The sequence below is a fragment of the Electrona antarctica genome, assembly GCF_951216825.1.
Source record: "Electrona antarctica genome assembly, chromosome: 8".
NCBI classification, from domain to species: Eukaryota; Metazoa; Chordata; class Actinopteri; order Myctophiformes; family Myctophidae; genus Electrona; species Electrona antarctica.
In genome coordinates this window covers 13,795,761-13,820,390 of record NC_136789.1, presented here as the reverse complement: position 1 = coordinate 13,820,390, position 24,630 = coordinate 13,795,761, and the positions used below count along the sequence as shown (strand labels likewise).

The window sequence follows — 24,630 nt, the reverse complement described above, 5'->3', positions numbered from 1 at the left end:
GAGCTAAGTTCTTGACCACTTTATGACACAGAACAAAGGCACCATCTTTGAGCAACATCAGCGAATGACAACATGTTGGTATAACAGATGGAAAAGGGAAATGCTCTGGGGCTTAAATTAAAAACAGGGTCATGCTGACGGCATCATTGTAGGGATGAGAGTCAAATATGAGTCAGCAAATAACACACACACATGCACACACACACACACACACATATACACACACACACACACACTACACTCATTGTCCTTTGTTCGTTTGCCCGTTGGCTGTCATTTGTCAAGCCATTGAGAATTATTTGTCTTTTAAAATGTATTTTGCCTCAACCCACTGCCTGCATGGTTTGAGACTTTTACACTAGTCTGTTTACGCTACAACTGTACACAGCATTAAGAGCATTTACATGTCAGTATCATATCTGTATAAATATTTCAGACCCATTATATGCAGAGAAGGAATACATTTAAAAAGTCAGTCACGTATTGTCTATGCACAGAAGTGTGTGTGACTGTGTGACTGTGTGACTGTGTGACTGTGTGCGTGCGTGCGTGCGTGCGTGCGTGTGTGCACGTGCTAGATTGCACAAAATAATGAGGGCTTGGAAGTTGGAGCACAAAGTCCATATGTGTAACGTGTTTGGCAGGACTGACTGTTTATATAATTTTAAATGTCTCTATGAGCTCTATCAGATTGCACAAGAATGTTGTCATTATAATTTATACTTTTAATAAAGGTAAGGTCAGTATCTTGTCAGCATAATGATCAATATCATGGTCATTATACTGACCTGATGTCAGTATCATGATTGCCCTCGATAGATGCTCTTTCTCTTGCACTCACTATGTGTATGAATATCTGACATTTTGACATTTGTCGTTTTTTGAATGGCCACACACACACACACACACACACACACACACACACACACACACACACACACACACACACACACACACACCATAATATATGTGTTTTGTTCATTAAAAAACATTGCTATAGGTTCATAATTGCATCTGAATGCATTGCAGTGTTCTAATCAGCCATGAACATGATGTCCCTTCAGTTTCTGTTATGTCCGACCTAGCTTGGCAACATTCAACACGACAACTCGGTCGTGTCTCTCGTGGCTCAAGTTCACTTGAGACAGCCATAAACAAAAGATAACCTTCTCCTCTTGAATTCTGGGCATGTTTACTATGTTCTGTCTTCAACAAATAACCTACAGAAGAAGTTGACATTATTTCAAATACAGTGTCAAAGTACAGTATGGCCAAGCTTTCGTGAATTTGGTTTCCATAATTATGTCGTTCTAACTTTGCACACATTATCCAAATGAGTAGACATTTTAGAATGTTGTTCCACCCACACAGAAGTTACATAGCACTTTTTTTTTCTTTTCTCCAGAAAGTCAACATTTCAAGAACTTCAGATATTTGGAATTTCAACATTGCTCTCCATGCATTTCTGCTATTACAATGCTTATTCAAGGCTTTGGCTTCATGGCAGTCTCATGGAAATGTTTCTACACGATCAGCTGTCAAAGTTTAAAAAGGGAATTAGGAATATATTTATACAGGACACTGACAATTTGTTTGTCTATCCAACTTGGACAGTTCAGTGTTGATATCTGAACAGAATCAATTTGCTGTTGAAGCCTGAAACCAAGTCCATGAAGCACAAGTCATTGAACAAACATTCTGCACAGTGTTATACTGAGATGGTTCATAATATTGAACTGCAAAGAAATACAATAAATTTGGATGGAAAAAGATCAAACAAACATTCCACAGTCACTTAAAAAAAATAAGAAAAAAACAATCCGTGTCAGGGCTTTCCCTTTAAGCTCTAGGACAATTATTTCAGCTGCAGTACTGTAACAGAAAACACATAACTGGTATTTCAAGAACACAGGGTCAAATAATAAAACACACATTCAAATTCATTGCATCTGTTGTTTAGTTAAGGGCCGACTCATTGGCCTACAGTACTGTTAACACAACATTGTTTTTCTGTTTCTTTTATACCAACACGTGAAGCCACACATGAATTGATACAACACAAAAGTGGCTGAAATAAGGATAAGTATCCAAAATAGGATAAAGATGCAATATTAGTTGTTGACACACAAATATTGGCAGCAATGGAATAGTGGCGATGTCTTAACACAAAGATAATCGAAACAATATTCATGGTTAGCTGTGAACAAGTTTCTTGTCTATCCTTCTTTGTCAACACATAGGAAGCTTGGAGTTGTGCTATCTTCTGCTAAGCATGCATGCGCTACCATTCCGCTCAATTTATACTCAGTTGTATGAGGTGTCGCGTGCCACAAAGCAGCTGATCTTTCTGGGAATTTCCTCTCGACATGTCGTACGATTAAGTATAAATCGGGCTTAATGCAAAACAAGTTCTCCTTATCAGCAGCATGTTGCTCAATCAAAAGGGAAGAGCAATATGGTATAGATAGAATACTTTTTGCCATAGAAAACATAAACACTCAATATAACATTGAAACTCAAAACCGTGGCATAAGCCCTCAGGGAAACCAGCCCTGATGAACTATATGCTTGGTAGAAAGTAGCCCTGACTGCCATAAAGTTCTGCTTAAAAATCCCATATATATATATATATCACACGCACACATACTCGCACACACATATACTCACATCCAACTATACCCACACGTATCCGCTCACACACAAACACACCTACTTTATCTGTTTAGATTTGAATCCTTGGTGGGTTTATTCCAACAAAAATACGTTGAAATATACTGCAAGCTGATTGTGGAGTCATATGTCTTCTTGCAATTTTAAGTCTAAAAAGTTATATATACTGCGGCTCTTCACATTCCGCAAAGGAGCTTGTGGAATACATTTTGCACAACATTTGAACTTTTCCACTCCTTTGACATTGAGTGTCCACATTTGAACAGTGGTGCACCAATTTATACTTGAGGGAATTGTGAAGACGAGAAAACAATGGCATGCTTTGATTTCAGCGTGTTGGATCTTATACGTAGCTTTTGCCTTGTACTGTATGTTGGCAAACAATATATTCACATTTAATAATAATAATTATAATAATAAAAACTTTGCATTTGAACATTCTCTGAAAAGGAGGGATGCAGAGCTTGGACCGGGTTGGTGAATAATATACGCTGATGATGAGTTCTGGCATGGGTCTTCCTCTCCCTGGAGGATGCATTGTAGTGCTCTGGCCCGCGTTGATGAGGTCACTGCTTGTCAGAGGTCGCTCACGTGGGAACGGTATCACAGCCCCCTTAACCACTATGTACTTCGTCCTGCACCGAATAGCCAAAATAGTCCATCTACAATGCGTTGCGAGAGCCTGTAGATAGGCCATTCTCTTGCTATTTCAGACCATTTTGGACAGCTTTTGCCAAGTTTCACATATAATGACATGCCCAAAACAGGGACGCCAGGTTGAAAGTGGTTAAATAACCCGATACTTAGCCCCTGCCCATATCTCTACATCCACTGCCTTTCATAAACTATTTTATTACTTTTTTTCTTTTTTCATATTGCACATGCCTCGTTAAAATGATCAGTCACTGATATCGATTCCCTTTCTCCTCTGACTCAGAGTCCTGGTCCCTGAGGCCGACGCCTTTCTGGAGATTTAGTAACGAGTCCTTCATCTGGAGGAGAGTGGAGGGAGAAGTGTGTTACTCATATAATTATATAGCTATTTATCTATATTTGATCGATTGATTATTTATTTATTTTTGTGTCCTGCACACAAAGTGCCCAACCCTCATGGGCTTATAAGACACCATTTCACATTTACATTGACAGCATGTTTACATGATATTCATAATACATTAAATTACAGCTCAGAGTTATACAGAGTGTTCTGTCTTCTCTCCCAGGCTTGACATATGATAATGCGATAATGTGGTTGTGGTGATGTCGTCATGGTGAGTTGCTGTCGTGACGTCTCACCTCGTCTAAGAGCACCACTGAACTTTTGATGATCTCCTTCCACTTTTGGACCTCGTCGTCGTGGTAACGCTGCTGCGACTCCAAGAACTGTGTCCACTCCAACTGGGTCTGAGGGAGTTTACTGAGAACACACACACACACACACGCAGCAAAACGCATGCTTTCTTGATTATTTGAATAATTGGACACTGGATTTGAACGCTGTTTCCTGCCTAAGTGCTGACATTTTACCATTGAGCTAATAGAGCTTGCTCAGGGGATACATTTAATCTTGACCATCATGTAAAAATGTGTGCGTGATGAAGAGCCGTGAGGCTCGAAACGTCATGTCCACTATGGTGTGACCTGAGGAACCTTAATAAATAGTTATAAGCTCTGGAGCTTATTCCAGAGTGCGGACCATACCTTTTTGAGTGGTGCAAACCACTCCAACAACTGGCTTTGTATTGAGTGGTGCAAACCACTCCAACAACTGGCTTTGTACCCGTGTACCTGTGTTTGTTCGTACCAAAAAAACGAGCATGGTTGCTATGGTTAGTGTGTGACGTCACTGACATAGCTGATCAGACTATATAAGACCTTGCACCACTCAGTTCACACGGGTGTGATTTTTTTCTATTATTATTGACCTCGGCCCGGCACCTGGCTTTAAGTGAGTGGATGTGCGTGCTCTATCTTTCTAGGTGAGACATGACCTTTGACACGATCTAAATATCTCAATAGAAGAGCAAAATCCAATCACCCCCATTAAAGAATATATATTGTATTAACAGGATAACACACTTTTTCGGTGTTATCCTTTTAGACAGAGTGTTTGACTGTACTCTGTTGCTGTAAGTATACTATTCAATCAATCAAAAACCATACAGATTGGACAAATGACATTTCATTCATTAAAAAGGTTACATAGTGCCGCTTTCATTTACAAAATAAGAAATTATGACAGTCATATTTGTCAGGTGAAACAAGCGCTGTCTCCGTTCTCCCCCCCATATTATTATTATTATTATTATAATATATATTATTTTTGTAACGTGTATGTGTCACAACCTCGTGGCACCTTGTGACATTCTGTTCGTGGTTCAATCACTGTGTTTTGTTGTGACTTTCCTGCTGTCCATGCAGTTAGCTCATAACATTAGCAGCTGTTGTCGCTTCGAGCTGCGGTCTAGGGGCTAATGCTCGTGCTAGTTGCTGTGCGTGCGCGCCCCTGCGCCTGCCCGCCTCCTCATTATCGACAGGATGACAGCGCGAAGAAAATGAATCGGCAGCATGACAGGCAACGCTGAAGCGGCACAACAAGTGCTAAATAATATAGATATAGGTCCAGCCCACGGCAACTGGCACGAGAATTAGTGAGTCACGGTCTAGAGTGGCTGCGGTGCGGTGTTGCCAGACTGCGGGGCAGGGCTTAGGAGGCAGTCAATCATGACTATGTCGCTACTACGTGATTGGTTACACGAGTGGTGCAGACTCCCATTGGCTTAGGCGGCGTTTCAGACTATACCGTTGGCTTAGGGGGCAGTCAACCATGACTAGGTCGCTAATAAAAACGGGCCTGTTGTATGTCAAGTTTCACCTAACAAAAGACAAAAAAGTAGTTTGAATATGGAGATATAGGTTTCCTGCCGACAGCAATGCGTTGCTAGTTGCAGCCCTACTATACATGCCTTATAGATACATAAATGCTACGGTAGTTAACTACCTTTCGTGCGGTTGCAGTTCTTGCCAGGAGCTGAGGCTCTGTGTGGTGTACTCCAACATCCACAGCTTGTAGAACAGCATCGTGTTCAGGAACACCAGCAGAACCAGACTAGAGAGGATGACAGAAGGTGGTCAATCTTGTGTAGAGTTTGTATTATTGCATAAATTCAGCCGTTCCCAACCTGCATCAGGTTAGGGCCTGTACTTTGAACATGTTGGAAAGCGGTAGCGATCACTGGTCGGATGGGTGGACTGTGTGCATGTTCGATTTGTGTTCCGGCTTGCATCAGTGGAACTAACATGCTTTAAGTTCCTATCAGTATCACAATGAAAACTCTTTGTAAAAGAAAAAAAGAAAAAGAAGTCATGGCTGGTGAGATGAAATGAAATAGTTGAATACCTTATACAGATCCTATGGAATGCAGTTGTAGACAAGGAAAGAGGAACAGAGGGAGAGAAATGAGATTGCAGATTACAGAGATTACAACACTAAAACAGAGGAACAAAGACATAGAGGGCCAAATGCCTGCAATCACATTCAGTTTAGTTGACAGCTTTGGACAGTGTGTGAGGAAGGAATGAGCAGAGAGGACAGAGAAGGGACTTCATTGTGTATGTTAGGTGTCACAGAATGAAACAGAAATTCAAAGTCTTACTAGCATCAAAATATACAGTACAAACAATAAGAGAATTACAATTCCAGAACGTGAACAAACAGCATGACATGTGTGGCATAAAATAAAATACATCATTCTGATCCATGTACAAGTACAGTACAGCATACACTCACACAAGACTGATGAGCAGCAGCAGCTTAGAGACACTGTAGAGAGCCAGGCCTCCGGGGGCGTGGTCAGGTATGTGCCTGGTCTGGGTGGAACCTAGTAAGAGACGAGAGGAACACAACAGAATTCCTTAAAAGTCACCTCTCTTCCTTCTTTGGGTCAATTCAGGGCAATGCGGTTTACAACACTTTTGTTCAGGATTGTAATTGTTTGATCAGCTACTGTATTTTTGAATAGCTGAAGTATGACAAAAGAGTGGTGGAAAAAGTACCAATGGAAAGTATCAATACTGCAATGTAGAAATACTCTGTTACAAGTAAAAGTACGGAATTCAAAATGTACTTGACTAAAAGTACTAAAGTAGGCAAATGTACTTAAAGTGACAAAGTGAAAGTACTCATTATGCAGAATGTGCCATTTCAAGTTTTCAATAAACATCTTTTGAAAATAGCTGATCTACAAGCTCACAATGTGTCGCATCATGGCACATTGTGAGCTTGTAGATCGGCTATTTTCAATTGGCCGAAATGTACCGTGTATAGGGCTGAATTGGTTATGCTTTGTAATAATAACCAAAATCTACAAAGTAACTAGTAGTGTAGAAGAAGTACAATATGCTCAAATACCTAATTTTTTTACTTAGGTACAGTAGGCCTACTTGAGTAAATGTACTTAGTTACTTTCCACCACTGAAAATCACCTATCTTCCTCCTTTGGGTCAATTCAGGACAATGCAGTTTCCAACACTTTTGTTCAAGGTTGTATTTTCTTGATCAGCTATTCAAAAATAGCTGAAGTATAACAAAAAGGTTAAAGTGGTTGAACAGATTTTGATGCTTTATATTAACTAATTTAGCTGGGGACCCCCTGGAGCCACCTCAAGGACCACTAGGGGTCCCCGGACCCCACTTTGAGGACCACTGACTTGATTGTTGATCGATTGATGATCATTTCTCGTGGTCCAATGGTGTGACCACACTGACCATCAATGACGATGGTCACACCCAAAAGCAGACAGGTCAACAGGTCCTACTTGTCAGGGCAAATGTAGTCTCACCTAGCCAGATGATCAGAGATCTCCACCTACTGACACGTCTGGTGACATTTAAATACAATGGCTAAAACTTAAAAGATTAAAAAATAATAATTGCATTGCAAAACCAATGCAGGGCGGTCCTTCATATTGGGGTGGTGATATGATCTATTTCCAAAGTAGTAGGTACAATACAGGTACATAGATTTGTTAGTGACCATTCTCACCGCTGTTCTAATCTAGCCCCTATAGGCGGAGATCTCTGATATACTGGCATTGTGAGACTATAGGTATAGGGCAAATGTAACCAGTCACTATTTGCTACAAAACAAGTACATTGAAAAATGTGCTATTCTATAAGTTGTACACAATCTGTCAACATAATATAGAGATAATGAATGCTGCTGATGTTATCGTTTCACAATCATAATAAATCACAATGTCTATTCTTGACGTAATTTTTGGTGGCACTCTTACCCAACTTGTCACAAAGTTTGTGACAAGGTTACAAAGTTTGTGACAAGTCTGTGATAAAAAATTACCCAAAATTACCCAAAATCACGTGTGCAACTACTACATCACAACAAGGCTTAACTAAGCCTGCCTTTAATTAACCCTGTCATGAATGAACCCTGGCTTTTGGGTTCATGGAGCTGACCTGCCACGTGTTTGATGTGGTGGCTGACTTCCTCCTCGTCCTCGGGGGTGGAGACGGTGCTCAGCATCTCGTCCATGTGTCCCCCCAGGGGTCTGAGGTGGTGAACCAGAGCTCGCTTCCGCCTCCGCGCCGTCCCCGTCCTCAACGCCTTGGACTTGGGAGACCTGGGGTGGTCCATCAGCGCCGCTTCCACCTTGGTCAGTTCCATATCTGGGTCCAGCGGGGGACAAAATGATTGAAGCAACTTGTCTGCAAATGTTAAAGTATAATGCTATTACAATATCTCTTTTTGGTTACATAGTTATACGTGGAAGGAGGTAGGGCCCGCGTACCATTCTTTAGGCAAAGGAATTACTTTATTAACGACAACGTTTCGATCTCACAGGATCTTCATCCGATCAGAAGATCTTGTGAGATCTGTCTTTAATAAAGTAATTCCTTTGCCTAAAGAATGGTGTGCGTGGGCCCTACCTCCTTCCGTGATGGCCTTATTGGCCCTGCACCCACTGTCGAGGTGCGTGTAAATAGATATGCTCTAGTACGTCCCGTACCTAAGTGTCTGAAGTACTCATCCAGACCACTCCAGAAGTTTCTCTCGATGAAGCCCTTGATGAGACCCCAGGGTTGCTTCCTGTAGCGCAGCTCTGTGGACACCCTACAGGACATGTAGTACGCAAGGCAAGGCGCTTTGATTAGTATAACACATTCAACAACAATGTGCTTTTCACAGAACATCTGGCAACGGATTACGATGCATTAGAATGCATAAAACAAAATAAGTTAAAACAAATAACAGATACGGTTAAAGTGCATTCAATCAAAGACAGTGGCAAATAGAATAGAATAGTCTTTAGTTGTGTTTTAAAACAAATACAAGTGGCAGTCTCAGTTTGTTCCAGATATGTGGTGCTGCAGAAATGCAGACCTTTTGTCCCGGGCCACTGGCGTAGCAGTCTGGGCACCTAGGCTGCAATGCCTGTGTCACGGATTCGAATCCGGATCCCAACAACCTTTGCTGCGTGTCACTCCCCATCTCTCTCCCCCCATTTCCTGTCAGTCTATTGTCCTATCAATAATAATATAATATATCTTAAAAAAAGAAAAGAAAGCTTAGCAGACCTTTCCCAGGTTACCTGAGAGCTCTGGATGGGTCATAATATCGCAAGATCAGAAATGTAATTTGGCACTTTGGCCCTTTATAGACCAAATTTTGAACTCAATGTTTTGACACAGGGAGCCAGTGTAAGGACTTAAGAACTGGGGTGATAAATTCCAATTAGTACTTCTGTTTACAATGCAATGTAAAGGAAGAGGCCTTTAGTTTGAAATAGTGGTCTGCAGTAGCTCAAGACCAAAATTTGTTAACAAATAAGTTTCCGGAGTGCAGATCAGACACGGATAAAATAAAATGCAATAAATTAACCTATATCAATAACATTAACATTCCAAACAGAGATTAGAATAATATGCGCCCCTCACCTGAGCCGGCACCTGTTCTTGGCCACCCTGGTGAGCATGTAGCGGTTGAGTGTGTAGAAGTAGTCGTGGTACGGGACGTCGTGGGCGATCACCTCCGCATCGATGATGTAGCACTCGTTCTCCTGGCTGGCCTTGTAGAGCGTCTACACACAAGAACCGCAAATACAGCTACACTCAAAATGGAAATACTATTAATATTATATGCCACTTTGGGCTTTGTTTTTTTTAATTAGGCTTCAGTAAAGCCGAATAAAATAACAAGCCCAAAGTCTCTTATAATATTCATTCATACATGTATTGTACATACACGCCATTTCAATCCACCGCACAGCTGACCACTATGCAACCTGTGAGCTAACCTGGGGAATTCCGAAGAAGAGAACACCTGGAAATAACGTGATCACAGTTTATAAAAATAAATGTTTCTCTGCTTTCTGTTCCCCAGACAGTGTTTCTGGTGTAAACAAGCAATATTCAACTGTCAATAACTAAAGAACAGAACATTGCGGTAACACACTTTTTTTCTCAGATAAAACTCTTCTTTCTTTTGAGATATTTGGAGTTTACAAAAAATATTCTGTGGGCCTGGAAGATTAGTAAACACGCTCAACAACGCTGGCAGTGTGTGCAGACTGTTCTAGAGCAGTGGTTTTCAACCCTTTCCATATCATATCGTTTATTGAAAATAAATAAGTTCATAAGAAACCACTCAAGATATTCCTTTTCTATGTATCTTCAAGAATCTGCACCCAGCTATTGAGACTACTTCTCAAGATGTTGTCAACCATAGGAGAGATAACAGGCAAACGTTGATCAAATAAGGGTTCATTTACCAACTCTCCATAATTTAGGTGGGGACCACTTGGTGAAAACCACTGTTCCAGAGAAACTCCAGCAGTAAATGGAGTGAAGCAGTCATGGAAACACTACCACTGACAGCCACCTGGGGGTGAGCTACATTAAAGCCTTGCTGCCCCCCTATGAACCAGGGTGCTGCCTTAGATCCACGGAAAAGGCCCTCCTGAAAGTCCACCCGTCTCGCCTCGTTACACGGGGCAATCGGGCATTTGCAGTCCGGGCACCCACGCTGTGGAATGCCCTACCTGTGGAGCTGAGGCTTGCAAAATCAGTGTCTTCGTTAAAAACACTTCTAAAAACATATCTCTATGTTAAAGCTTATCTTATCTTAGCAGCTCTTATCTTAGCAGCTTCTGCCTTTGTTTTAAGGTGTTTCTTTGTTGTTGCTTGCTTACCCTTTGATTTCCTTGTGTTGATTTATGTTATGTATGTTGTTTTAACTTGTAAAGCACTCATGTAAAGCACTTTGTAACTGTGTTTGGAAAAAAATATCATTCATTACTACAGTATACCTGTGTCTCAGTGACGGTGGCTGTTTTGGGAGCCAGAGGATTGGTGAGGGAGATGGTGTACATGATCTCTCTGGTCTGGTCTCCATCTGGCTCCTTCTTCCATGGGTGATACACCACGTCTGCATGGGACCAACAGACAATGCAAATGTTACATAGCTTTTATCATTACACTGGCAATAGTATATCGTCGCTGTCGGGGATAAACCCTGTATGTACTGTATATATATATACTGTGTATATATATATATATATATATATACACACAGTATATATAGTATATATATAGTGAGTTAATTAGCCCACTTGATCATACTACAGTGTCACACAAAAGCATCAAAAGTAGCAGATCCACAAGCTCGAAACGTGCCGTGAAACTGCTGTTTTTGAAAAAGGTTTTGCTTTAACCAGAAATTTTTATTTACAGCAGCTTTCATATTTAAACTCCCAGACCTAATTTAACATTGAGATGTTACTGCATGTAGATAGAAGACCACTACATCATCTCTGTGGGGAGGAAACTGTGACTTCTCAGGATTCAGAGCTTCAGAGATTCAGATTCAGAGAGGATTGGAGCTTGCGGATCTGCTACTTTTGATGCTTTTGTGTGACACTGTGACAATATGGAGATCAGAGGTTTCTGCCCCACAGTAACGATATGAACTATCATACAGTCTATTGAATTGTAGAAGTTGGAGTGGTTATTTAATTATGAAGTAATTGAGACGGCACAATTTGTTTTTAGAGCCTGGAGTAGAAGAACATCTCAGCTCTTCAAGTAGGTTCAGTCTCTCCTGTGTATTTTATTTCATTTTATGTTGTATAATTATAATCATGTAATCTGCCATGTAAGAAGCTTGGATGTTTTAGTTATTCATTGTTTGTGAACTGTCATGTCAGTTCATTGTCATTGTTTATGTAAAATGAAAGTAAAAGTGTCCTGTCCAATATGGGCTGGGCTTCCTTGGAAGCATGACACTTAAATAAAGAAAAATCATTAAATCGTGTACCTGAGAACCTGCGTCGTTCCAGGAAGTCCCTCATGAACGTGGACTCTGTGAACAGCATGGTGTGCATCTTGTCCACGCTGAACTTGTACACTTCGTTGATGTACTGGCGACCGCTCAGGTCATCGTGGAATGGCTCGATCTCACCTGCTCCAGCCAAGACACGTACATTAATGGGGCGATTAAATCACATTTTCTGCCGTTGAACATCGGAACATTATGAATAAGAATCACCTTTCAAATAACATGACATAGTAATTTAATAACGTTATACTTAACATGAATAGTGGAAATAGCCGATCTACAAGCTCAAACATATTTCCACTATTCTTGATGTATGTAATGTGTGTGCGACTGTGCGTGCATGCATAATGCGGTCTGTCTGCCTCTCGTGACACACCTTCGTCGTCGTCGTGCGTCTCTGACGAATCGCTGAGCTCGGTGGGCAGGTCCTCGTTGTCGTTCAGGTCCAATGAGGGCGAGGGGACGAGACCGCCAAAGTTTTCAGGCAAGGGAAGGCTCAACATGTCACCGTCTGGGACGCAGGGGGAGAAATACTCTTCTGGGGACAGATCGCACTGCGGAGAGAAAGCAGTGGCTAAGTAACTAAGTGCATTTACTGAAGTACTGTACTTAATAATTTTTCTGCCATCTACGAACGTAGATGTTTGGACCCCCTAGGCTAGGGTACGGCAGGTGCCAACTAGGTACATGTTCGGACCCCCTAGGCTAGGGTACGGCAGGTACCAACTAGGTACATGTTCGGACCCCCTAGGCTAGGGTACGGCAGGTGCCAACTAGGTACATGTTCGTACCCCCTAGGCTAGGGTACGGCAGGTGCCAACTAGGTACATGTTCGTACCCCCTAGGCTAGGGTACGGCAGGTGCCAACTAGGTACATGTTCGGACCCCCTAGGCTAGGGTACGGCAGGTGCCAACTAGGTACATGTTCGGACCCCCTAGGCTAGGGTACGGCAGGTGCCAACTAGGTACATGTTCGGAGTGGACCCCCTAGGCTAGGGTACGGCAGGTGCCAACTAGGTACATGTTCTGGCCCACTAGGCTAGGGTACGGCAGGTGCCAACTAGGTACATGTTCGGACCCCCTAGGCTAGGGTATGGCAGGTGCCAACTAGGTACATGTTCGGACCCCCTAGGCTAGGGTACGGCAGGTGCCAACTAGGTACATGTTCGGACCCCCTAGGCTAGGGTACGGCAGGTGCCAACTAGGTACATGTTCGGACCCCCTAGGCTAGGGTACGGCAGGTGCCAACTAGGTACATGTTCGGACCCCCTAGGCTAGGGTACGGCAGGTGCCAACTAGGTTCGTATACTCCATATATGAAAGCGGCGGCCGCCAATTTACCTTTTAGCATTACTCTGGTTGCTATGCAACGCCTCTGTTCCCACCAGCTATGGGATTTTTAGGCTCCATTTATCTCCATTAAAAGCAGGATTTTCAAAGTCCTGTATCTCTAAAGCTTTGAGCGCTGTCCATAATGAGCCGTCGCTCATCCGATGATCGGATTTCATTTGTGACTTAGTCTCGCATCGCTCCGGACATGTAACCGTTTGACGATCGGTAAAGCTAAGCTGTGCCAGGCATAGGCTTAGCTGTGCTGTGCTTATGCTACCACCTAGCGGGCAGAAAAAGTGTTAAGTAAAAATTTTAGGTTTTTGTACTTTATTTCCAATTTCCAAAACCTTTAATTCTACTCCACTCAGATCCAAATATTGTACTTTTTCTCCACTACATTTATTTGACAGCTTTAGTTACTAGTTATTTTGTAGATTTGGATTATTATAAAACATACATTACCCACTTCAGCCCTATATACATTTCGGTGATTTGAAAATAGCAGATCTACTACCTCACAATGTGTCGATATGCCACACATTGTGAGCTTGTAGATCTGCTATTTTCACGGTAGCAGAAGCTAATCTAAACCCGTCCTATATCTTTCTTTCAGTGGAGGAAAAAGTACTCACATTTTGTACTTGAGTAAAAGTTTCAATACTGCTATAGAAATTTATATTTGCTATTTTTGTAGGGAATACAAAATTGAAATATCAAGATTCAAGCTAGACGGTTTCCACCGGACTGAGACGATACGTAGCGATATGTAGAGGGAAATATGGACATGAGTTTGCTGATCTGAGCTCACTCTTTGTGGGCACTAATAGAGGAACTTTGTGTATGCTGCATGCCTGTCATCACTTTTGAAGCAACAGAAGGCTCCTGTTGTACGTATGAGTCGAGGGATTTTGTGTTGCGTAATGTTTATATTTTAATGTATTGTACCTTTTAACGTTTTTATTCATGGGTTTTCGACTATTGTTTGAACTAACATGCAATCATACAACAATGGATCTCAAAGTGGAGTCCATGGGGGAAAGTTAGTTTGAAAACTACTTAAATAGAATACTTGAGTCAAGTCAACAAGGTGAACATGACCTTGTTGACTTGTGGACACAGGGAGTCTCCAAATGACTAACACAAGTTGTCAAAATGTGAATAACAACTTTGATGATTTCCAGACATGGTCGGGCATCTTAGCTGGCCTCATGGGAGAAGTAAAGACAAGTCACAAGAGTAGGCCTATATCATATAATTCACTGTTGAGCATGTTTTGTTAACACCAAATGAATGGTCCAGGCTTGTAATGAATCTATCCAAAAATAAATATTGTATTTCATATTTTGTGTAATTCTCGCCAGGCAGAATGCTATATAGAAAACTTCTTGACGGTGCTGTAATTGTTATGCTTTGGTTGAAACAATCATCTAAAATGTATATAGCGCTTTTCTGAGTACTTCAAGTCGCTCTGGATTAAGAGGCTAAATTGTAAAAAAAATTGTGCCACCCGTCCTCCCCGCCTCCATTCTCCTTCCCTCTTATCGTTGACAGCAATCAGAACAGAATATAGCAGTTTGTTCAGTAACAGGGCGGATCTCCCTGTCTATCCAGCTCTTTAGTAAAGAAAATACATTTTCAGGTGGGGCACTCATTTCCTCCAATCAGAAGTGATCCATTTCTAATTTTGTCTGCTAATCTTTTTTTGTTTCATCACTTCCAATTCCAATCAGCACTATGTAACTTTCCTCTTCTACCCCAGATTTGAAGTGCTGAAATTTGTACCTTTGCGCTAATAAAGCACGCCTGCTTGCTCAGGGGATGAATCGAATCTTGACCATTAGATACAAAATTCATGTCAGATCCTGTGTTTAGGTGAGACATGGCCTTTGACATTCTAGACATTCTAGATGCCTCACTAGACACCATTCTGAAAAATAACTGATTATCTCAAATAATTGCGATTAGGCGATCACCGATTATGTAATGCAGTGGTTCTCAAAGTGGGTGCCGTGGAACCCTAGGGTGCCTTGACACAATGCCAGTGGTGCCTCAGAATACTTTGATAATATTTTGGAATTGATCTATCATTTCAGTTTTACCAACTTAGACTCTCAGTAAAATGGACCCGAGTTAAACTGTACTTGGTGTGTTCTTTTTCAGTCCACAGTTCACCAAGTCTCTTCAAAGAAAAGTTATTTTCAGGGGTGCCCTGAGCCAAAGAAGTTTGAGAACACCTGATGCAATGTGACAGGGCTGCTGTACTCACAGGGAGCGGAGGCTCGCTGCCGGGCAGGTCGAGCAGGGCGTCAGCGGGGAAGGAGGCCTTGATGAGGGGGAGCAAGGGGCTGATGTCAGGCCTGGAGGCCTCCAGGCTCTTGCAGGCCAGAGCACTGCCAGGCTCAGCGTTATGCTCCGCGCTGGCGTCCTCCACAGGCAGCTCCTCACAGTACCTGCACCTCGGAGATAGACAGCAGCTGTAGGTCAAGGTTACCAGCTTGATACACAATGATAAACAGGGCTGCTCTGCACCGCACCGCACTGCACGGATATGGAATACCAGAACGCTCGTCTCAAAACACAGTTGCCTCGGGCATACAGCCAGCGGAACGGTAGAGTGGTCTTTTTGATTGATTGAATACTTTATTAACAGTTTGCAGAAAAATCACAGGAAAGTACAGTTCAAAATAAGGTCTGCTAAGAGGATTTATAACCCAAGAAAGCACTATTAGCCGGGGAGCCACAGGCCCAAAAGCTCAAGGAAAAGAGATTAACCTGTGACGTCATGACGTACTTTTTATTTGTGTTTTTTCTATTCACTTGGTCATTAAGGTCCACAGAATGAGAGGTCTGCTCTGCCGGAAACATCACAGAAAAAGGTTATGGCCATTTTTGTATACCACACCATAGACAACCAATATAAGGCAAAAGTTTACAAATTTCATCATACTTTAAATAGCATGTGACATGTCGCCATATTCGGCCATAGCCATGGCCATGAATTCGGCCATAGCCACCAAATGTGCTGACCTCATCACATTTGTGATGACGGCTATGGCCATTTTTAGGCCAAGGAGTGTTTTTCGTGCTTGGAATGGATTCAGAATAATTTAAACACCCTAGTTTGACATGTCACATGCTACTTAAAGCATGACATTTGGAAAAGCAGTAGCCTGGCCAGTTTGTCTCAGCCCGATATTACTAAATGTAACCTCAGTAAACTGTGCCTAAACGGTTAAACCTGACCTTATTCCTAAACTTAACCTCAGTAAAACGGTGCCAAAACCTAGCCCTATTCCTAAACTTAAGCCCAGTAAAACTATGCCCAACCCTAAACTTATTGCTAACCTTATCCTCAGTAAAACAAATACAATAATACAAGAACCGCCCCACCGAGCGGTCAGCGTGGTACAAAAAACCAATTGTACACTCTCAGAGTTACAGACCTGATCATTCAGGTGTTGCTGGTCATGTTATTGGCCACTCAACCCGCTGGTTGTATGGTTACTTGAGACTCACCCCATGGTGTTGAAGTCATCGTCTGGGTGCACATAGTCCTCGTCCTCACTGGTCAGGCCCAGCTCGTTGCCGTAACACTGGTGGACAAAATGCCACAGCTCTTTTGGACATAAAGGCTGATAAGAGGGAAGGAGAATGGAGGCGGGGAGGACGGGTGGCACAAACAATTTTACAATTTAGCCGTTTAGCAGATGCTCTTAATCCAGAGCGATTTGAAGTACTCAGAAAAGCGCTATATACATTTTAGATATTATTATTATTATTATTATTATTATTATTATTATAAGCAAGGTAAAACATAAGCAAGGTAAAAACAAGGTAATACGACACAGTGTGCCTCAGTATCATAGGTAAACCTTAGTTTACCTATATATATATATAGCTTCTTAAAGCTATAATCAGATTAAACGTTATAATATGAAAACAAGCTTACTTTGGATTTTTGAATCCAAAGTAAGCGAGTGAGCTTGTATTGTTGTATATCTCCTATTTTTGAATAGCCAAAGTATAAAGTATGGTTAAAGTGGTTAAAGACACAAAAAATAATAATATTTTACAAAGTTGTAAACTAAATTACACGTTGAAACTCAAAATATAATAATTTCAAACATGAATGTCTGTAAGTGATTAACAGTGTATCAATCTCACCTTTTCTAGCAGGGCGTTCTGCCAGAGTCTGAACATCATCATGTATGTCCGGTCCCTCGCTCCGAATGAGGTGAAAAAGTGCTGAAACGGAACAGGAGGGTTTAAACAACTACTACACCTTAGAACACTGTTTTCCAAACACTGAGGACCAATATGTATGGGTCACAAGTAAAAATAAATATGTCTTGAGTTTTTTCCCCCTACAGTATGTACAAATTCCATAAATATTTAACTAGGCCTTTTAAGAAGTAGTGAAAATAGCACACGTCCACGTCGTGACGTGATAATAATGTACCTGTACCTGTAAAAATAGAAGAATTACAGGAAATTAAGAAAACCTTATATTTTGAAAACAAAGCAATACTGCCTCATGAAAGTTGGTGTTGTGTATATTGTCAATTACTTGCACGAGAGGGGGAGAGGTGATGGAGTTAGTTGCTTTAGCAGACAGTTTAAGGGTCTAATGGAATTAAGAGGTTTTGTCCAAAGCGTTTTTTACTACTTTCCATTGGTTCAATATTTTCGAAACAACACACAGACGTAAAGGGTGTTCAATTGCACTGATTTATGCAAAAACCTCAAAAATGTAGTTAGGTGGTTTCCTCCCGACAGCAACGATGTGCAAATCATGTCGTGTTGCGTGATGTGTATTGTGTATGTGTGCATACACAATACTTGTGCATTTGCACAAGTCCACGCACCCAACGGTGCCAAAAGAGCATGTCAGTCCAAGCATCCATGGCACCAATAGCACCCGCATGAGCTGCTCACCTTGTCATTGTCAGTGCTCAGCTGGATGGCATTGGGGATGAGGCGAGCCGTCTTCTCCTTGGTCATGGAGCAGATGTCCTTTAACCGAACCATCAGCTATACACAGAGAAACACAATGTCCTTTAACCGAACCATCAGCTATACACAGAGAAACACAATGTCCTTTAACCAAACCATCAGCTATACACAGAGAAACACAATGTCCTTTAACCGAACCATCAGCTATACACAGAGAAACACAATGTCCTTTAACCGAACCATCAGCTATACACAGAGAAACACAATGTCCTTTAACCGAACCATCAGCTATACACAGAGAAACACAATGTCCTTTAACCGAACCATCAGCTATACACAGAGAAACACAATGTCCTTTAACCGAACCATCAGCTATACACAGAGAAACACAATGTCCTTTAACCGAACCATCAGCTATACACAGAGAAACACAATGTCCTTTAACCGAACCATCAGCTATACACAGAGAAACAATGTCCTTTAACCAAACCATCAGCTATACACAGAGAAACACAATGTCCTTTAACCGAACCATCAGCTATACACAGAGAAACACAATGTCCTTTAACCGAAACATCAGCTATACACAGAGAAACACAATGTCCTTTAACCGAACCATCAGCTATACACAGAGAAACACAATGTCCTTTAACCCATTTTGGACTGATGCCAATTCTAAAAACGCCTTCTAAATTCTGACAAAGTTTTCTGAACAACTTCAAATATTTATGTAGCAGCATCATTTTTCTTTTTACTGTAGAACTACTATGGGTTATAGTCCAAAGATTATTGGTATTTTAGTTAGATGACTTAAACCATTACTTCTGGATCTGGGGACCCCCAGGGGTCCTTGGGGTGTACCAGCGGGTCCCCAGCAAAATGTGTTATAGCGTCACAATCATTGATGTCATGAAGATTTGTGGGGCCCGGGGGATTTTTTTTAAACTCAAACTTTTACATCTGGAGGTGCCTGGCAGCACAACATATTTTTGTGATTCTGGGGTTCCACCGAAGAACCACTGACTTAAAAGCGTGTCCTCACCAAGGTCTCCCATCGGAAGATGTTGCTATAGAAACAGATCCAATTCTCTGAGAGGTAGAGGCGACCCTGCAGGAGGATGTCTCTCTGCAGAGCACAGGAGTAGTCTGGAAAGGTCAACAAAAACACATTCATGCTTATCATCACTGTCGAGCACAAACCTATCTCCATATTCTATATATATATTTTTTAAATACATTTACACACTACTGGATCATAGTACAGCGGCACACAAAAATTAAGCATATCGTTAGTTCATGCAGTCGCAAAAACACCTTTGCATCAAACTATTGTGATCGGTCCGTCAGGGGAGCTTGGGGTACGGTCGTTCCCCGGCCCGGGACTCCAGCTGTCAGATGATCACCATCACACAGACACAGACCTTTACTTGGTCGCACTTTGCAAGCCCTGCCTCTTGGCACAGCAGCAGGCTTATCTCAAGGCATTATCTCAGGGTGCTACAGAATAGATGTCTATCTAAGTACACTTAGAAATAAAACTAGTGTTGACTAATCATTACAAGTGGCTCTTATTTCAAAGAGGAGGTCTGTTTCAGTTGTAGTCAAGCTGCCATGACAAGTCATGATGCCAGCAAGTCTAACCAAGTAGTAAACAAGAAAACCCACGTGGATTAAACACAAGCTTATAGCCTACAGTAAAACCATGCATCTGTAACTTAAACAATGTACACACTTTGGAAGTACAGTATATGTTAAACATGGAACCTTCACGGCATTAGGTGAGTAGTTCATTGTATAAGTCTCATGCTGGATCACGCTGGTGAAATCATCACTAGCTGCCCAAAAGAACAGGTAGGCTACAGGGGTGCAGTACTTAGTTTAGACAGTATGCACCCCGGCTACAGTACAGTAGGCCTACTGTTACGGTCACTTGCAAGCATGTAAAGCAAAGTTACTATATTTACCCAGGGTAACTGGACTAAGCATCAGATACTTGTTTACAGCCAGGCCCTGCTCATAGAACATTTCATGGTAGTGGTTCAATGCCTTGCTCAAGGGCACTTCAGCGGTGGTAATTTTAATGTGCCGGTCCGGGGATACGAACTGGCGACCTTCCGGTATCAAGACCGCTCCGCAAACCGTTCGGCCACCGCTGCCACCAAATGTGATGTTATTAAATTGAAGTTCACTTAGCCTGCTTATATCATGCCCTTAAATAGTGCTTGTACTTGGAACTGTTTGGCCGCCGTGCCAATTCTTATAAATATTTTAGTTCATTTGTTGAAGTGGTTTCCCAGTGCACTGTGGTGCTGAATGGTATGAATTTGTGTGAGAGAAAACTGCAGTAGTCGAGGCTACGTCTCGGTATTGCCTTGTTCTGCCAGAGACTGCATTCCTTTAAATCCTGTCATGCCCTTCATTAATCACTCATCATGTACTGTACATAAGTATCTGTTTTATTTGTTCCATTGTTCGATCTTTCTCATCAACATAGACTACAGTATCTGTTCACCTTAATGGAAACCACAACTATTAAGGTTGACAAACTAGTTTACAGTAGCTGGTAGAACGTAATCTCTTCCTGTCCTCAAGTATGGCCCTTTTTCTCCTGCGTAAGAAGTCTGTATTGATAAGACCTAATTATTGAAATCCCAAACACGGAATCTGTGGTGGGAAAAAAGTACTTTACTTACTTAAGTAAAAGTAAAAAGTACCAATACTGAAATGTAGAAATACTACTACGTTACAATTAAAAGTCTGGAATTCAAAAAAAGTACAAATACCTCAAAATGTTAGTTACTTTCCACCACTGCATGGAGTATAGTTATGTTGTATAGTTATGTCGTAATTTGTTATGAGCTTGTAAGTTGTAAATCGTCTTCCCCAAACATAATTTCGATTTTATTTAATTTTGCATTTATGCAAGTGGCAAATTTTAAAATGTGTAGCACAGTGGACTAGAGTGAACACTATATGGCACATCAGGAATCCATTAGTATGCATGCAGGGCTATTAGGCCTATGTGATTCTGGCATTACTGAATACTGATTTTTCATGTCCATGGCGAAAATAAAAAATCTTGCATGGTTATCAGATTTTCCTTCATCTCCTCGTCTTTGCCCACATTGGCACAACAATGTCACTGTTGCAGTAAGAGATAACTCTTAGCTCTGGCGTCGGTTTGGATTCACTTTGGAAGCCTAGGAGATCGAGTGCTATTAAGACGACTAGACGAGACAGTTTCCAATTGAAAGTTTCTGCCGAGGCAATGAATGGAGTTGGCGGGCCGTGAATGAAGAGTGAATACAAGACTTGACACTTCTCATGAACTGCTGAAGATCAGCACTTTGTTTGATCACTGTGTCTTGTTTAGACTCACCCACAATGAGCCGCTCCGTATCCGGCAGCTGCTTGAACAGCTTCCTGAAGTCTTCATTGCGTTGCTTGTATGTGGGACTCAATACCTACCGAGGAGAAACACACATGTATAAATACAATATTACTCACTGTGTGTTCAATCCATCCTGGCCAAATGCTCATAAAATGCACATTAGGATGGATTAGGATGTAATTTTATTCCAAGCAAGGGCTGAACACGTTAGTGATGAATACCATATCCTTTGAAAGGATTTGGAGAATCATAATTGTTAATGTGCTCTCAACATGTTTTTTGGTTTTATTGATGTTTATATCATTTTTAACCACTTGAACCCTTCTTCTTCTTTTCCTTTCGGCTGTTCCCTTCAGGGGTCGGCCTCAACGAATCATCTGCCTCCATCTCACCCTGTCCTCTGCCTCCATCTCACCCTGTCCTCTGCCTCCATCTCACCCTGTCCTCTGCCTCCTCTTCACTCACACCAACTAACTTCATGTCCTCTTTCACTACATCCATAAATCTTCTCTTTGGTCTTCCTCTAGGCCTGGCAGTTCCAAACTTAGCATCCTTCTACCGATGTACAGTACCATACTCGCAATCCCTCCTCTGTCCGAACCCTAGCGTCCCTATTCTGGGGTAAAAACATTCAGCGAAAATAGCCAATGTACAAAGCTCACAACACGCCCTGATGCAAAAGCTTGTAGCCCGGGTATTTTCTGCAAAGGGTTAGAAAAATAAGGGAGCAGGTTTAAGTGGTTAAATTAATATTAATTCCTAACAGTTTAAAAAAATATTATAATCATTTGCACCTCTTACGTGTGTTTGAAAGGTCAAGTTAGTGGCTAACCCACATTCCTTTAGAGAATGTATACACAGTATAAAAAGTTGTAGCCTCCTGATCCACTGTTATCACTTCACTCCACTTCTCCAAAATACTGTCAAACCAAGATCCTTGTAGAGTATTATTAGAATTTGTTTTACTTTTAACACACAATTCCTGCCTCCACAAAAATAAGATTATTTATAAAGTGATTTCCTGCCATTGACCGCTACCTAACCCCAAACAGATGAGACTTACAGCGGGGACCTCCTCGGAATCCCAGTCCTCCCAGTGGCTCAGCTGTTGGTGTTGCATGTCCACTGTCTCCCAGTCGCACAGGCTGTCTTCATCTGTATCTGTGTCCAAGGCTGCTGCTGCTTTACTGTCATTCTGACTCCCCATATCTGTAATGTGTCTTAATTCTTTGGTCCCTCCTCTTATCTTCTGTCCTTAACGTATTAACTTATTGTTGTCTCTTCTCGTGCTGTATCTACTCTCTCCCTATTTCTCATCCTACATCTTACGGAGAGCTACTGTAACTCATGTCATATCGCTGAACATTCACAAACAGATACTACTGTGCATCCTGTCATGCACTCGCACAAAGAACATGGGGAACTGGAGTAACAGGATTAATAGACACCTGTTCAGAAGAAGTCTCAACTCCCTCCCATCTTACACACACTCAATATTATGGGACCATCCTTCTGTGCAGGCACTACTCTTTGTGGTAAGGACAGCTGTGCGCAGAACCAATGGACTGTGACCAGGTAGGATCCCACTTTTTGAAGGAAAGGTCTGTTGGAATGATCTCAGAAACCATTCTTGATTCAAACACTCCTAGAGATTTGATACATGAAACACAAAACTATCTGCTTAAGAATCGCCAGTCCCCTCTCAACACTGGTAGAGTTCTTGCAGCTGTATCATGCTGAAGCAGACTCCCACTACTAGCACCGTTATGTCAAACTGTAGTCCTCTTCTTATCATAAATCCAAGGAATACTTAAAAAAAATACCTTAAAACAACAACAAAACAAAAACAAGAAGCCATTCATTTCCGGAGAAAACTCTTCCACAAATAGCACAGTTATCCACAAAATACAAAATAGCACAACATTATCAGCTCAGATCAAGTGCTCCCAGCACACACGGCATTAATCCAGATATGTCCCCATGAGTGCCAGATCGACCCAGAAGGTCCACTGCATTCAGCAGCATGCAGCCTCCACTTGAACAAGTTGTGGTGACTTATTTGAAAAGTTTGCAATGTAAACGAGGAGTTGGTTCTCTCTCTCTATCAGTTTCTCTCTGTCTGTCTCTGTTTGTCTCTCTCTCTCTTACTGGCCAGATTGTTTGACAACAGCTCCACCAGGATAGTGGAGTGGGAGGAGCGAGAGTGTTTTTGTGGGTAGGGAGAGAAAGGAGCAAGGGGGAGCCTGGGTTTACTAGAGTTCAGCAGTACACTACTACTGTGTGTGTGTGTGTGTGTGTGTGTGTGTGTGTGTGTGTGTGTGTGTGTGTGTGTGTGTGTGTGTGTGTGTGTGTGTGTGTGTGTGTGTGTGTGTGTGTGTGTGTGTGTGTGTGTGTGTGTGTGTGTGTGTGTGTGTGTGTGTGTGTGTGTGTGTGTGTGTGCGCACTTGTGTTGTTATACTACTTCCCCACAAAGTATAGTAGAAGTTGAGAAATAGACTTTGTTTTCCTGGTCCTCCTCACAAGAGGAATTGTTGTTTTATGGTTAAAGAACAATACCTTTATTATTGGCGGAATTTAGGACACAAAATAGTCAGGTTGGGGTATAAGGGTTAAGATGAGGAATTTAGAGATTAGGTTTAGTGGTTAGGGTTGTAGTTCTGTCTGATTTAGACTTGGTTCCATGCCAGTGTTGTACAACAAAGAAATAGCAGATCTACAAGTTCACAGTGTCAAAGGGTTGTGTGAGCTTACAGCTATTTATATATGAGAGATTGCATTCATAAACTCGCCATCCTAAAATGTTGATGTACTCCCAAGTAATAGAAACATATTGTTATGTTGTTTTGTCTCTAACAAGACTATGTCCGGATTAATGTCAGGATTTAAAAAAAACAGATGCTATATTTCATACTTCAGCGAGACACTATAGTA

The 24,630-nt window shown here is 41.7% G+C and overlaps 1 protein-coding gene across 1 annotated transcript; it reads right to left on the bottom strand.

The window, feature by feature from the left end:
• Window positions 1-1,185: 1,185 nt before the first annotated feature.
• On the bottom strand, window positions 1,186-23,738 carry LOC306927848 (protein Aster-B-like). The gene is made up of 17 exons (XM_079507712.1): window positions 22,763-23,738; window positions 21,688-21,772; window positions 19,351-19,454; window positions 18,291-18,386; window positions 17,520-17,600; window positions 16,872-16,987; window positions 15,622-15,805; window positions 12,400-12,577; window positions 12,003-12,146; window positions 10,996-11,114; window positions 9,626-9,768; window positions 8,698-8,801; window positions 8,147-8,356; window positions 6,461-6,551; window positions 5,672-5,779; window positions 3,967-4,087; window positions 1,186-3,662 (listed from the first exon to the last, which is right to left on the bottom strand). Exons 1-17 carry the CDS (start codon window positions 22,904-22,906, stop codon window positions 3,573-3,575), a joined length of 2,118 nt encoding a protein of 705 aa, XP_079363838.1. The 5' UTR covers window positions 22,907-23,738; the 3' UTR covers window positions 1,186-3,572.
• Between the last annotated feature and the right edge of the window lie 892 nt (window positions 23,739-24,630).

Bases quoted from the DNA above. Each gene is read 5' to 3' on its own strand.
- LOC306927848 (XM_079507712.1), bottom strand. From the start codon at position 22,906: ATGGGGAGTCAGAATGACAGTAAAGCAGCAGCAGCCTTGGACACAGAT. The intron at 11,115-12,002 runs GTACACGATTTA...GGTCCCATGCAG, and splicing joins GGAACGACGCAGGTTCTCAG to ACGTGGTGTATCACCCATGG. The intron at 8,357-8,697 runs GTACGGGACGTA...CGCTGGACCCAG, and splicing joins TGAGTACTTCAGACACTTAG to ATATGGAACTGACCAAGGTG.